The 15589-nt window shown below is 43.0% G+C and overlaps 1 protein-coding gene and 1 pseudogene across 13 annotated transcripts in view; one reads left to right on the forward strand and one right to left on the reverse strand.

Moving 5' to 3' along the window:
- Positions 1-1389: 1389 nt before the first annotated feature.
- Positions 1390-15589, reverse strand: part of LOC109642385 (anoctamin-9-like) — a 119392-nt gene continuing 105192 nt past the window's right edge. For 10 of the 13 annotated variants that reach the window (XM_069522278.1, XM_069521806.1, XM_069521844.1 and 7 more), the window contains 11 exons: positions 14225-14261; positions 13846-13957; positions 13131-13185; positions 12945-13042; positions 12057-12253; positions 7602-7754; positions 3804-3948; positions 3595-3717; positions 3407-3500; positions 3212-3324; positions 1390-3003 (listed from right to left, as the gene is read on the reverse strand). In XM_069522278.1, coding sequence (XP_069378379.1) covers positions 2970-3003; positions 3212-3324; positions 3407-3500; positions 3595-3717; positions 3804-3948; positions 7602-7754; positions 12057-12253; positions 12945-13042; positions 13131-13185; positions 13846-13957; positions 14225-14261 — 1161 coding nt within the window. In that variant the 3' untranslated portion in view covers positions 1390-2969. Of the gene's footprint in view, positions 3004-3211; positions 3325-3406; positions 3501-3594; positions 3718-3803; positions 3949-6650; positions 6999-7601; positions 7755-12056; positions 12254-12944; positions 13043-13130; positions 13186-13845; positions 13958-14224; positions 14262-15589 lie in introns of those variants that run through there. The other 3 variants (XM_069522092.1, XM_069521984.1, XM_069522146.1) reach the window with 2 other exon arrangements.
- Positions 14333-15545, forward strand: LOC138411244 (CTD small phosphatase-like protein 2-B; annotated as a pseudogene).

Raw genomic sequence — 15589 nt, forward strand, 5'->3', positions numbered from 1 at the left:
CTACGTGAAGGGGGGGGTGGCAGTCAATCATCAAGATAAGCTTGTCTGGCATTATGGGAGTCTCCATATCCCATAGTGAAACATTGAAACAAATGCTAAGAAAGAGAACCTTAGGTTACTGTCGTAACTCCAGTTCGCTGAGTAGCAGTGAGATATCTCACCAGACCGCCCTTCTTGGTGTTGGGGTGAAGCGAGAAAAGAGGTGTGCTTGTTTTGAATGGCCTGTGACGCCGCATCAGCCGTATTTAAGGTGCGGCACCATGACGCGGACATCACGACTGCCAGCCACTCAGGGCTGGTGAATTGGTATAAGTGCTTCTGTGAATACCCGCGAGGGGCGTATCCCAAAGTGAGACCTCTCACTCATGCTACTCAGAGAACCAGGAATACAATAGTAACCTGAATTTAAGTCACATTGATCTTTGTTCTCGACCTCCCTTTGATTAAATCACACGGTTCAGCCACCATATTGAATTTGGCGATACGTCACCAATGTGACCCAGTATGCCATCTTTATTTGCCCCTTGTCTCTCTCCTCCACATGCACGCACACACACCATAGGTGTCACACGTGTGTTTCACTTGTCAGAGTTGCTTGTTAGTGTCTTTAGCATAGTGGACTTTTGTTGAAACAGTATTATTGAGCATTTTGTGATTATTATGTATACGTGTGTGAATTCAGCTTGATTGTGACAGTGCCTTAAACCTTCACTGTTCATTTTATAATCAATATTGTATATTGATAATAATAATTGAACTTTCCAAATTGAGACTGATCTTTACAGGTTGATTATTGGTCCCTGATACCAGGGTGGTGCCCCATTATTCATTTTAATAAATAATATGATTAATTTTTATAATCATATTTGATGATTTTTATTATTTAACCAATAATCAAACCCGCGCCTTCTTGTGCACTAAACTAACTAACTAAACCAGACCTTGTTCCATTTGCAGGTATCAAGCAAATGGCAAAACTAATTCATCCCTTTCATGTAGAAGATTATGTACTCACCGAATTTGGAAAGAACCAGAACTGCCCTTAGGGTCCAAGGTAAAGCAGAATGGATCCATGCTTCAAGATACATGCCAGCTCTTCCCCAGACTCACATGAAGAGGTGACGTATAGAGCACGGACTGTACATAAAGGGGTATGGAGGGAAACGGGTTGGTTCTTCATCCTCCTCCTAATGAGTTGTTTTCGAGAGGAGGAGCTTGTTCTGGTAACTTAAATGTTCCACACACAAGAAACACTGTTCAAAGTGCACAAAGAGACTATAAAGAGCTAAATGAAATGCTAAGCAAAATGATTGATGAAAATCACAGTGACGTGGTTAAGAGGGGACGAGACGAACAAAGCAGAGAACAAAGAGAAACACACAGATAATGCCTTTTGTTAAAATTTGCTGGGTTTAATGCATTCTCCAATGTTTAATTCAATAACACATATCATTCCCCAAGGCAGATCATTTATCTCTAGAGTATTGGACCTCTGACCGATACAATTGTATGATCTTGTCAATCTAGACAAAGAATGTGAATCTGATTTTAAAAAATTGTCACTACTGTGTGAAAAGCAGAAAATATATTTATCAATTTCTCTTTACATCAACAAAGTAGAGACATTACTTGCCCTCAGATTCTCTACTGATGCTGCACCCTCTAGTGGTTTTGGGAAATCTACAATAATGAGTGGTTTGCCAACGTTTGGCCCAAAGAACTGCTTGCTCTTTCCTTTTATGTTAGTCCACTGCTTTGTTAGAATTATATCCTATCGGCATTGCATGCATTCTCTAGGGCAAATCTTGGTGAAGGAAACACATTGGTTTTCTGCCATACTGGAGCAACCATGCTTTTATTGTTCTCTGTTTTAAATGTCGAAAAATGCAAATCCACCAAAGCTTCTGTAGCAGGTATTTAGTAAATTTAAGATGCAAATATCCTTCAGATCCTTTCACTCTCTTTGTCTTTAGGGCATAAGTTGGTGATCCACTTAAGGCTCAGGGTTTTGGTCGCATGTAGATGCTTTATTAGAAGCCATATTCATTGCTGCTTTCATGGGTTCCTCTGGGGTGGTGAAAATACACTACCACCTTCGACACTTGAATGTTCTCAATTCACCTTAAGCACTAAAAATCTGATAAAGAGGGAAAAGGTTCAACTTTGTCATATCACAAACTATCACTGCTTTCTGTCACCTATCTTCTATAACCCGACAACTTCTGCATTCTTTGAGCGAAGAAAGATGAACCCTTGTTACCCACTGGGAAGGCCATATCAAAATCTTGGTTCACATCTTGCCTTCGCCTATTCACACTCCTTTCACATCGGTGCTGCTACCACCACTGCTGCCCTGGTCTTTGAATCCCCCCTGAAAGCCATGGGTTGTTGGTCTTCAGCAGCCGTCCAGCGTTGAATTCGCCCGGACTTAGATGATTTAGAGGTTCACAGCATGCTTGCTGCTACACATAGATATTTCACAGAACCATAATATGACCCCTTGCAGAACACACTTGCATTCTTTAGTTAATAATTTAGAGGTCTGCTTCATATATTGTATATATCATTATTCTAGCTTTGAGTTAGGTTTCCATTGTTTTGGGGGTTATGCACATGTACCCTGTTTCATCTTAGCATGCCGCTTGGCTAATCTAGGGAACATCCAAAGAATGGAGCCTTCAGCGCCAAGCATAACTGCATTTCCATTGTGCAATAAATGGGTAAATGATGACAAAGTGTTCCTGAATGAAATGTTAAAAAAGAAAGACTTTCGAGGAGCCAGACTGTATTACAAATTTAGGAAAAATGTTGTTTCAAATAGACTCTTTGCTATGTGAAAGTGTTTGCAGTGATATTGAGACTGTATAATGACAAGTGTGAATTTAATGTTTTTCAAAAATAATAATAATAAAGATTCATCTTTTTATTTCACACTTCGACCAGAGAAGATGGTTTCATCTTTGGAAGGTTCAGACATCAGTGGATCTCCTACATTTCAATTCTCTGAAATAAAACAAAAAGACATGCGCAAAATACAGTTGAATAAGATGGTGTGGCTCTATTCTTCTATCACCCAATTCAGTCTTTTTCTACTGTGCATTCTTTATGATATTTGAAAGCTGCTGGTAACTTTGAACCACTATGTGAGATGTTCTGACCATGTTTTCACAGCTTTAGCTTCATTATGATTTTTGTGGTACTATTCACTCACCGGATTTCCTCCTTTAGCCGAGCCAGTTTGTCATGTAGACGATCATTTTTTACCTGCATTGGACTGTTGGGGACAAACCATGCTGCAACAAACTTACAAACCACCACAACATGCTGCAAAAAAACACAAGACGATTAAACTGGCTTCACTGATTCAGTTAAACAACTTTGCCTCACCCAAATCTGGAGTACAAACCTCGAACAGGATGACAAAGGCAAAACGCACTGCCAACACTAACCAGAACTGAGAAGTCAGTGTGTAGTCCTCATCACTTCTGTAGTCTCTATAGCTGCACACATGAGACAGTTTGTCCTGTTAATCACATTTGTGATTACCTCCTCAGTATGTTTGATCAGAGCAGAGAAAGAGTAAGGTCATTTTACCTGCACTGTGTAACATTAAATCCAATCTCTGTCCTCATCTGAGTATCAAGAAAATCCTTTCGAACTGCAAAGTGACTGAGAAAAGCCGTGGACAGAGTGTCATTAATGTAGCCCTGCATGCAGCTGTAACAAGACAACAAAACAAAAGTCACAACACAGACACCACTCTGCAGATGTGTCATAAGGTGATAAGCTAAAACATAACTAACTGTGTGTGAGAGCTTCCATTAGCACATGGGCTATAACGGTAACGATAGACAAGGCGTGGAATAAAGTCAGATGTCACTCCAATGACAAGGCCATTAGCAATCACCGCCAACACACCGATGACCTCCAACACCTTCGTCCAAACACCTGCAAACAGAGGAAAGTACCGTAAAACAAATAAACCTGTCCACAGTCAACAGTGCTATCACATAAAGAAAACAGTACTGTAACAGGCTTACAGTGGTCTGATTATTGATTATGTTTCATAAAGCTGAGGTAGGCCGAGCAAACAATGAGGTATTGTCATTGAAAAGTCATGGAAACAGGATTCTATAGTAAAAACATGTTGTAGACAAGACAAAATAACTATTTTTACACTGGTTGAGGGACCACTGATAATGAAACTGAAATGATGACAATGATTGAAGATCAAGTCAAGTGTCAGTGTCCAGTGTTTGTGGGGGCAGAGGGCAGAGAAGGAAGGGGGGAGTGCTGGGAGGGAGTTCAGCATCCTGATGGCTTGGTGGATGAAGCTGTCCCTCAGTCTGCAGGTTCTCACTCGGAGGCTCCTCATTCTCCTCCCGGAAAGCAGGAGGCTGAAGAAGCGGTGGTTGGGATGGGTGGAGTCGCCGTACCACACAGTGATGCAGCTGGACAGGATGCTCTCGGTGGTTCCATGGTAGAAGGTGTGCATGATGGGGACTGGTGCTCTGGCTCTTCTCAGTGTGTGGAGAAAGTAGAGACGCTGCTGAGCTTTCCTGGCCAGTGATGTGGTGTTGCTGCTCCAGGAGAGGTCCTCAGTGAGGTGTACACCCAGGAACTTGGTGCTGCTCACTCTCAGTGGAGGGTGCTGGGTGGAGGCTCTCCAGAAGTTGAAAACAATCTCCTTCGTCTTCTCCACATTAAGAGAGAGATTGTTGCCTCTGCACCACGCGGCCAGTTGGCTCACCTCGTCCCTGTAGTTTGACTTATCATTGCTGTTGATGAGTCCCACCACAGTAGTGTCGTCCACAAACTTGATGAAGAGCTTGCTGTTGAGTTTTGGTGTGCAGTCGTGGGTCAGCAGGGTGAAGAGTAAGGGGCTGAGCACGCATCCTTGGGGGGCCCCTGTGTTCAGTGTGATGGTGCTGGATGCATTGCTGCCGACCCGAACAGCCTGTGGTCTTCCGGTCAGGAAGTCCAGCAACCAGTTGCAGAGTTAGGTGTTCAGTCCTAGACAGTCCAGTTTCTCTATCAGCTGCTGGGGGATGATAGTGTTGAAAGCTGAACTAAAGGCTAAGAACAGCATCCTCACGTAAGAGTCCTTAGTGTCCAGGTGAGTGAGAGCTGAGTGGAGGGCGGTGGAGATTGCATCATCGGTGGACCGGTTGGCCCGATATGTAAACGGGTTGGGGTCCAGGGAGGGAGAGAGGGTGGATTTGATGTGCTGCATGACTAACCGCTCGAAGCACTTCATAATGATGTTGGTCAGTGCCACAGGGCAGTAGTCGTTGAAGCAGGATGGAGATGCCTTCGTTGGAACAGGGACGATGGTGGTGCTCTTAAGCAGGAGGGGACAACAGCTTGGCTCAGGGAGGTGTTGAAGATGTCTGTGAGGACATCTGTGAGCTCCTCTGCACAGTCCTTAAGCACACGACCAGGAATGTTGTCAGGTCCTGCAGCTTTGCGAGCATTGATCCTGGAGAGGGATCTCCTCACGCTTGCTGGAGACAGGGACAACACCTGGTCATCTGGAGGGAGTGGTGTCTTCTGTGCAGGGGTACTGTTGTCAGCTTCAAACCGTCCAAAGAAGTTGTTCAGACTGTTCAGCAGAGTGGTGTCATTGTCACAGGTCTGTGGTCGAGGTTTATAGTCTGTGATAGTCTGTATCCCCTGCCACAGGCTCCTTGTGTCTCTGCTTTCAGTGAAGTGGTGGGTTATCCTGCTGCTCTACTGCCTCTTTGCTACTCTGATGCCACGGGACAGGTTGGCTCTTGCTGATCTCAGACCAGCCTCATCACCTGCTCTGAAAGCAACGTTCTGGGCTCTCAGTAACCAATGGACTTCCCCGTCAGCCATGGTTTCTGGTTGGCCTGTACTGTGATGGTCTTGGTGTCCGTGACATCATCAATGCATTTGCTGATGTAGGCTGTAACAGTGTCTGAATACTCCTGGATTTTGATCTGGTGGTTGTAAGTGGCTGCCGGCTTAAACATGTCACAGTCTGTGGTGTTAAAGCAGTCCTGGAGTCCTGAGGAGTCACCCTCTGGCCACACCCGTACCTGCTTCTGGACCGGTCTTGTGACTTTGACCTTCGGCCTGTATGCTTGCTTAGCATAACAGTGATGTGGTCTGAAGCGCCGAGATGGGGAAGGGGTTGAGGCCTTGTATGCTCCTCTCAGTGTTGTGTAGACCAGGTCCAGTGTGTTGTTTCCTTTCCCCGTGTTGCAAAGTCAATGTGTTGGTGTAACTGAGAAAACACTGTTTTGAGATTTGCATGGTTGAAATCTCCAGCTACGATGAGAAGTCCCTCTGTCTGCTGGTCACTGATGGCGTTGTACAGTTCACTCAGTGCCTTGTCTCTATCGTTGTTGTTGCAGCTGGGAGGGATGTAAACTGCAACAAGCAGGATGGCAGAAAACTCCCTCGGTAGATAGAAAGGCCGGCACTTGATGATCATAAACTCCACAAGGGGTGAAAGTGTCTGCAAACCACCACAGCATCCTGGCACCAAGCATCCCTGATGTACACACAGACCCTGCTGCCACGGGTCTTACCTCCTTCAATGAGGGCTCTGTCTGCATGGTAACATTTTAGCCGGTCGAGCTGGCAGAGTCCGGTATGCTGTTGTTGAGCCATGTTTCCATGAATACAAAAAGACAGCACTCTCTCACAGTCTGCTAGGTCGCTCTCAGAAGGTGTATGTAGTCCTGTTTGTTGTCCAAGGAGCATGCACTGGCGAGTATGATGGAAGGTATAGCCGGTTTGTGTGGATTACCCGCGCCGCTAGCCCGCGCTTCCCTTGCTTCCCTTGCTTCTGCCTCCTCTGGCACAGAATGCGGTGCTTCCTCTGCGGGTGTGCTGCAGTAGTGGGGGTCGATGTCGAAGCGGGCCGCCGGAGTAGGCCGAGGTCGTGTACCTCCTTAGCGTGTGCCGGGTTAAATTTGCAGAAAAAAGTGTTGCAGATGTCAAAAAGAGTCCCACGGCTGTATGTGCGCCTAGGGATGGACATGCGTGAGGAAAACATAAAATCACTCTTGTACACCGACGAAGACAAACATGTAAACGCCACATTATCGTACGCCATCTTGATCAAGATCACCCTTACACAGGACTAATACTAATTTGTGTCTGTGTTTCTTCTATTTATAATCATGACTCAGGAATATTGGACATTTGTTTTTAGCGACACATTATTGAGGTCATAGTAATTTTGCTGTTTTGAACATTACAGTTGCTCCTCAACAAACAGTATTTAGCAAAGGTCAGCTAGTCCAATAATTTGGTTTGGCCTGTCAATTTTCTCCTGGTGTGAGTGAAACAAAGTACTTTGTTCCAATCCTTGATTATCCTTCCCAATTATTCACTACCTGTCAAAAATCAGGTACATTAGCATCCTCAGACAACATCAGACAATACATATATGATAAAATATAGGTGAATAGCTGAATGACAATACATCATAAGGCCATTTAAATGGTAAACAGACTTTGACTTCGCCAATGTTATTTAGTATTATTGAAATGATTGACTGATTTAAATTATTGAATCAGTCTGCTCCACAAATAACACTCATCCATATGAACAGATATTCAGCTCACCAATGTCATTGGTCTTCCTGGGAACCAGCCGACGTTCAAGGCGTACCATCTTGATGGCGTCTAGTCGGATCTCGAAGATGTTGTTGATTAGAGCCAGGAGCGGGGCCAGGGGGAATGCAGCCACAAATATGGTGGTGAAACTGAATTGGATAACTGTAGTGCAAAGACATTTGGGTTTAAGTCAAAAGATGACTATAACACAAGAAGAGGATTGGGTAGCACTTTACAAAAACTACACACTATGAAGCATTGGTTAAGTATTAATAACTAGTAAATTTGTCATTTATAAAGCACTGTCCTACTTTAGTTGACATGAGTAAGTAATTCATAAACACTGTAGTAAAAGTTTTACTCTTGATGAATAAGCTCATCCAAAATGTATTTAATAATTTTATTTTCATTTCATTTGTTGATGATTTACTAACCTCTTCTAAATTAAGTATTATATAGATTACAAACCAATTATTTAGGAGTTGTAAATTGTTAATACAATCCTTTAGTAAGTGTAAATTCATGGCTAACAAACTATTTACTTCTACATTTGAAGATACAGTTATACATGGCGTACTAACGCTACTGTCAGAGCCACCCACTGCTCCCCGGACATAGAATATATGATGTTGCAGTGCCGACCCTTTTATCTGTGTAGGGAGTTTACATCAGTTGTAATTATTGCTGTTTACATACCCCCTCAAGCTAATGCTAAAGTAGCCTTGGAGACATTACTTCTCTCCATCAACTGGCATCTAGCTTCGCAGGCAGACAGTGTAATTATAGTGGATAGGGATTTTAATCATGCCAACTAAGTATTTAAAATTCCCTACCAGAAAAAAAAAATGTGGCTCAATGGTGAAGTGAGGACCCTGCTCAAGGAACACAAAGCAGCTTTCAGAAATGGGGACCCACAAAGCTACAAAGAGGCACGGATAAATCTGATGAAGGGAATCAGGGCCAAGAACTGCTACCAACAGCGCATAGAGGCCCACTTTAACAACAATTATTCCAGAAGCATGTGGCACGGGATAAAGACTCTGACTGGCTACAAAACCAACACCTCAGCCACACCCCCCATAGACAGTGCCCCCCGGACAAACTGAAGCAGTTCTTTGCTTGCTTTGACCAGCACAGCAGGAACCCAGACACCTTCCTGCTGCACCAGCAGACAAAGACTGGCAACAGCTGCAACCACACCAGGTTCGAGCCACCCTATGCAGAGTGGATGCTAGGAAAGCACATGGTCCAGATTGCGTCCCGGGACGAGTAATCAAGGCCTGCGCAGACCAGCTGACAGAGGTATTCACTAACATAGGAGGAGATTGATCACATGCGAGGTGTGAATACAGGCAAATACCGGGCAGGTGGCACTATAATATATGCCACTATGTGCATATGTACACGTTCAGGATGAGTCCAGCGTCCACCCTATGACGTTTAGTCATGATCGAACAATGTATGCAGAAGTTATTAGTGACTTTGTGTTTTTTGGCGAGCAGTGGACAGTGGTCAAAGTTTGAGCCGTTGCCACGCCCACACACTTCAGAGTTTGGAAAAGATGATACTAAATTTTAATCCCCCATGGCTGAAGAGTCACCTGACCAAGTTTGAAATCATTACCATTAAATCTCTAGGAGGAGTTCCGTCATGTGTGAGGTGTGGAAACATGCAAAAATGGCGTCAAAATGCGTCTCCCAATCAAAATGGCCGACTTCCTGTGTCACTGGTGCCATGACGTCAAGAGGCTATCTTGTGCGTCTGGGCATGACGAAGGCGTGTACCGAATTTCGTCCACCTACGCAAAAGCCAGAGATTGTGCACGTCAATAGGGGGAGCTACAGAGCCATTTTGCTCCGCCCATGTACAAAAGTCCACTTAAACGCACAGTTTACCAGACCTGACTGATAACATTAGGGCCTTCGCTGCTTCACAGTGCTCGGGCCCTAATAAACCCCCAGTTTTCCTCTGGTGATTCTCTCTAGTCTGACAAGTCTCAGCAGCAGTCTGTAAATCATCATCTAATCATCAGTCTGTGTGTCAATAAAACAGACACATCATCAAATATTTGGCTTATTAAGCTCTAATATCTAATAAACTAGAAAATCTCTCCTGCCGAGACATTTTGAATGGGTGCCTTGTGCTCGTTGCCACCGCTCGGACAGAGAGATATTTCCTTTAAGAGGAAGGACAGAGAGAGAGTGGACCAATTTCAGAGAGAGAGAGAGAGAGAGAGAGAGAGCGAAAGACATTTCCAAAAGCTGCTTGATTTTATAATCATGCATGATGTGAGAGAGAAAGACATGTATAAAAGCTGCATTTTGATAACATGATCCAGGATGGTGAAAGAGAGACAGACTGTACCAATTTCAGAGAGACAGAGAGAAACCATGTTGTAAGGTCTTATCACCATCCATGGCATTTCATTTTAAAAATTCAGGCTTCCTGGGAACATTCTGCAACAATTCAGACTCCTTTGGGCTTCCTGGTAAGGTCCTGACAACATCCCATAACTATCTGGGCGTTTTATTTTGAAGGTCCAGCATTTTTTAGACTTCCTAGTGACATCCTGTAACTATTTGGGGGTTTTATTTTGAAAATCCAGTGTCTTTCAGGCTTCCTGGGAACATTCTGTAACTATTTGGGGGTTTTATTTTGAAAATCCACTCTTTTTCCGGCTCCCTGGGAACATCCTTTAACCATCTGGGGGTTTTATTTTGAAAAACCAGGCTTTCTAAGGGTTTCCTGGTAGCGTTCTATTACTATGGGGGGGTTTATTTTCAAAATATAGGCTCTGTATAGACTTCCTGGTGATATTCTATTACAATGGGGGAGGGTTGTTTATCTTTATTTTCAAAATAAAGGCTCATTACATGTTCCTGGTAACATTCTATTACAATGGGTGGGGGGGCTTATTTTCAAAATGAAGGCTCATTACATGTTGCTGGTAATATCCAGTTACTATGGGGGGTTATTTTCAAATTAAAGGCTCATTACATGTTTCCTGGTAATATCTAGTTACTATGAGGGTGGCTTATTTATAGGCTTAAACATAGGCTCTGTGCATGTTTCCTTGTAATATGTGGGGGGGTGGGGGGCTTATTTTCAAAATAAAGGCTTTGTACAGATTTCCTGGTAACATTCTATTACAATGGGGGGGGGGGGTTATTTTCAAAATAAAGGCTTTGTACAGACTTCCTGATAACATTCTATTACAATGGGGGAGGGTTGTTTGTTTTTATTTTCAAAATATAGGCTCATTACATGTTCCTGGTAGATATTACCAGGAACATGTAATGAGCCATGTAATGAGCCTTTATTTATTGCAGTTACTATGGGGGGGATGGGGGGGCTTATTTTTACTTTTATTTAAATTTTCAAAATTGAAGCAAAATGTCCCACCCTCACCTGGTCTTGAACCCAGACTTACGTCACATGATGCAAGTGCCTTAACCACTAGGCCAAAGCAGAGCATGACAAAAATTTTGATGTTAGTACATTTAAAGAGGAGACTTTTCCTCTGTCAGTCTATGGGGTTGCTATGGATACTCACTGATTTGATGAGGAACACCTGTTGTCCCCTCATTTTAGAGAGGCGAACAAGCTTCAGACCACCCCTCAAACAAATGCTTCTAACTCAAAATCTATATCTCCTATCTCAGAAATAAACACATTGTGAGAATCCCAAGACTTTGGCCACATATGTTTTTTATTTAATAAGAGTTAAGAAATGAGACCGTAAGAGCGATTTAGAAATTTAGTTTTCTCATCAGGAATCATTTTATGAGATTTACATTGGAGTCAATGGGAAAGTCAGAGTGCTCTGCTCTAGCGCCAGTCTTCAAACAAGTGTCTCTTACTCAAAAACTATGGGTCCTATCTGTGAAATGAAAACACAGTGAGAATCCCGAACGTACAGATCTATTTTTTATTGGTGAGAGTTCAGAAATGAGACCGAGGGAGCGAGTTCGAATTTTTTTTCCGCTTTTCTCATTTCTGACTTTTTGGCAAAAATTAACCTGGAAGTCAATGGAGTAATGAGACCGGAAAATATTTTTCAAAAAAATGTTCAAGCCTAATCTACAGCACAGAGAGATGTCAGAGTGACATGTGTGCGTAGGAAACAATCTCTATTTTCACCTGATGTAAAAATCATGTCTGTCGGACTCCGTTTGTGGCTAGGAGAAGTGTTTAAACACAAAAAAAGTGGTGAACAGAAGAAAGGCCACGGCAAGCATAGTGTACTTGGTGTCCATTGTGTATGAAGTATAAACAGCAAAACACACATAAAAAGAATAAAAAAGAAAAACATTAGGAAAGGAAAGAGCTACTATAGTATTGATAACAATATCTACAATGCTGACTTCTTTGGTGCTTTCAGGATGCTGTAAGTAAACAATCTACCTTTAAAACAGTGAATTGGATTATCATGTTAAATTGTCAGGGCAGAGACTATGGACCTACCCATTTCCAGGAACTCATTGAACAAGCTGAAGGCGTCTGTGTTGGCCAGATGATAGTTATGCAGCCAGTCCCGAAGTTTGCAGATGTCACAAGGTTCAACACATCCCTGTACATCATGGCAAGCTTTTCTGTAACACTGACCACATTTCCTCTCCAGCTTCTTTACAGTGTTTCTGCTCAAACAGCTCTTCAGCCAGCTGGAAGACACATAAATGGAGAGTATGACATGTTTACAAAATGAGATCAATGTGATGTAATGCTACCTAGTTCTGGATAATCAACTTAATATAATATAATATAATATAATATCGGGAGGCAGTAGCTCAGTCCATATAGTCTTGGCTTGGGAACCGGAGGGTGGCCAGTTCAAGTCCAGCATGGACCAAAGTATGAAAGGTGAGAGGTGCTAGTTCACCTCCTGGGCAAGGCACCGAACTGCTCCATGTGGTCACTGTGTGTGTATTGTGTTGCGTGTGTGCTGTGTTCACACAGATGGGTTAAATGCAGAGGTCAAATTTCCCCATGTTGCATGTAGTGCTGTGTGTGCATGATTGTGTGAGACAATAAAAAAAAGGAATCTTAATCCTTTTAATCCTTAATAAACATGGACAAAATGACAGCTATTCAAAAGTGAAGCTAAAAAATCTCTGTCTCCCCCAGGTGGCAGGCTGTAGTATAATTAATAAAAAAACTGAAAAGTCCAACTACACTTGATTGGTCGAGCTTAAATTACATCACCAGCACAAGATGGCAGTACCCATATCCGAAACATTTTGGAGTTGGCGACATGTAATCCATCTTTGTTGACAGTCTCTAGTCTGGACAATTACTCATCAACAGCGGCTGCCTTAAATAGATAGAATCTAAATGAAAACACTTCACACTCACGGCACTGTGAACTCAAAGATGTTGTTTAGAATCTGTTTGAGCAGCATGATCACAGCCATCTGGATGAAAAGGTCTGTCAAACAACCACTAGGATGGCACTACATGACACACAAAGCACATCTGAGAATTAGTATTATGATGTAGACAAGCTGTATACACATCTGAATATCACTTAAATCTCCTCACCTCCTCCAGTCTCCAGCGAGCAATACGCACATAATTTCCTGGATGGCCATTTATTCTGTGAGAGAACATTATTTACACATTAACAATCTGAATTTTAAATCTCTGAACCTCAGACTGAGCAATGCTTACAGTACAGGTTATGCTGCTGCAAGAACTGGGCTTCAACTCCACCATGCTGCCAGATCATAGACTCAGCTATAGATCGGTCCTGCCTGACTCCTGCCTCTGTCTTACTCCTGCTTACCAAAATTCATCTTGATAAAACACTAGATCTGAGGAATCTCCCCTGAACAACCCTTAACCCTCAGCTCCTGGTCCAGTCTCTGCTTTGCTGTTATCATTAGAGTTGGACTGATGGATAAGGCCATTGTATAATTGGAAAATTGCCAGACTCTGTCAGTAATTTAATGCTCCACTGTGTGTCTCTTTTATTCACACTGCTGGTCAGTGTCAGTGTCCCTTGCTGTCTCCTCCGACTCTCAATATACTGTATAGTCTAAGTTTACAAATTATGTTGTTTCTAAGCATTCTGAGCACAGATGTGTCTGATGACACTTTTTGTGTGTGTTAGTGCATGTGTCGGTGTGTGTCACAGAATACAGTGTATCAATTGCAGATACATTTTCTTTGGTATATTATAGTATTATGTCCTTGTGGTTCAGTGTTTCATCTATAAAACTCTACATTAACAGCAGTTACAGACTGAGTAGTCTACCTGCCCAGGAAGAAGGCCACATAGAAGAGTGAAGAGAAGAGGGTGAAGAACTGGAAGGTAAACATCTTAACTGTGAAGCTCCTCTCTGTCGCAGCAAACGAGTTTATCTTCTCTAAAAACACATAAACACACACACACACACACTGTAGAAAAATACAATAATGTAACTGATGAGTGAGCATAATGATTTGATATGGTCAAAAACCAAAAAAAGTCAGATTTATATTCACATATTCCAGATTTAATTGTTTAACATTTATGGGGAAAACAATAGCATTTGCAATCATTTCTATATTTTTGCATTGCACTGTATTGTATACTCATTAGTTGCCTACTTCCAGAACAAGACAGTGAATAAAGTAACCAACATGATTCTCACCTATGTCACAAAGCTTGAGAGAAATCCATCGGTTTACCTACAGGTGAAATAAATGTTTTAGAATTAATATATTATTGGTAGATAGAACTTTTGAAGAGCAGGAATGGCATGTCCCAGCTGGTCTTCTCAAGTATCCCTGTTTCCTCAGTGGTCTGATCTTCCTGTAAGTTGAAAAACTGGACAGATTGTTTGCTGCCTATGAGGTTCAGCTGACAATGAATGAACTGAAAAAAAACTAAAACTGAACGCTTTAGAGATGTGTTTTATTGTGAATCTGTCCTGTAAACAGATTTGGCCTTCAAGACTCCGGTCAGACCCATCCTGCGCCAGGAGCGCATACAGTCCGAGATCGACCCGGGGTCTCCGTGCAACTCAACAGCCAGAAACATTTACTCGCCCATTGTGCGTTTCCTCACACCCAGCAAAGAGAATACAAATCGTACAGGAAAGAGCATTTTCATGAGTCCAGAACAAGGTGTGTTTGGTTTCGGCTCCGTTGACCTTCTGGCTGGAGACGAGGATGAGGACGAGGTTTTCAACCCATTTATTTCATCAAGAACATACCGTCACAGTCTCAGCATTCTCCACCGCGACTCAGAGACATTCCCCCCAAGACCAGGAGCACTCCAGAGGCCACGCTGGTGCTTGACCTGGAGGAGACGCTGATGTTCAGCTCTCTGAATGTGATCAAAGACGCAGAGTTCACTTTCCACACAGCGTTCCAGGACAATCAATACAAGGTTCACATGATCCTTCGACCACATTTGAAAGAGTTTCTTCAGTCCATGTCAAAAGTCTATGAGCTGTTTGTTTACACATGTGCAAAGAAGGAATATGCTGAGAAGATACTGGACATCCTGGACCCGCAGAGGAAACTGTTTCGAAATCGACTGTTTCAGGACGACTGCGCTTGCATCCTCGGCCACTACATCATAGATCTCAGCATCCTGGGGAGGGACCTCGCTAAGACAGTGGTTCTGGATAACGGACCACACACTTACCCGTGTTCATCAGGTATACCACCTGATGAACACGATTCCTATTAAGAGCTGGTCCGGAGAGTCGGCGAACAGAGAGCTCCACAAACTCATCTCTTACATGGAGAAACTGTCTGCAGCGGAGGATTTTCGGGAGGTGCTGAAGAAGAGGAAGGATCATTTCCACAGGCTGCTGTCAGAGGACTGACACAACCCCCTCTCCTCCACCTCAACCCTTACTTTGAACTACTTTACGTGACTTTCACAGCTTGTGTTTGCATTTGTGTTGTGCTTTGGTTAAAAAAAAGAAAAGCTAAATCCATTTTGAACTGGCCTGTTGTATTGTGCTGTGTTGTGGTGGACACACTCGCCCTCCTCTGTCCTCCCT

Source organism: Paralichthys olivaceus, chromosome 1 (assembly GCF_024713975.1).
Source record: "Paralichthys olivaceus isolate ysfri-2021 chromosome 1, ASM2471397v2, whole genome shotgun sequence".
In the NCBI taxonomy this organism is placed as follows: domain Eukaryota; kingdom Metazoa; phylum Chordata; class Actinopteri; order Pleuronectiformes; family Paralichthyidae; genus Paralichthys; species Paralichthys olivaceus.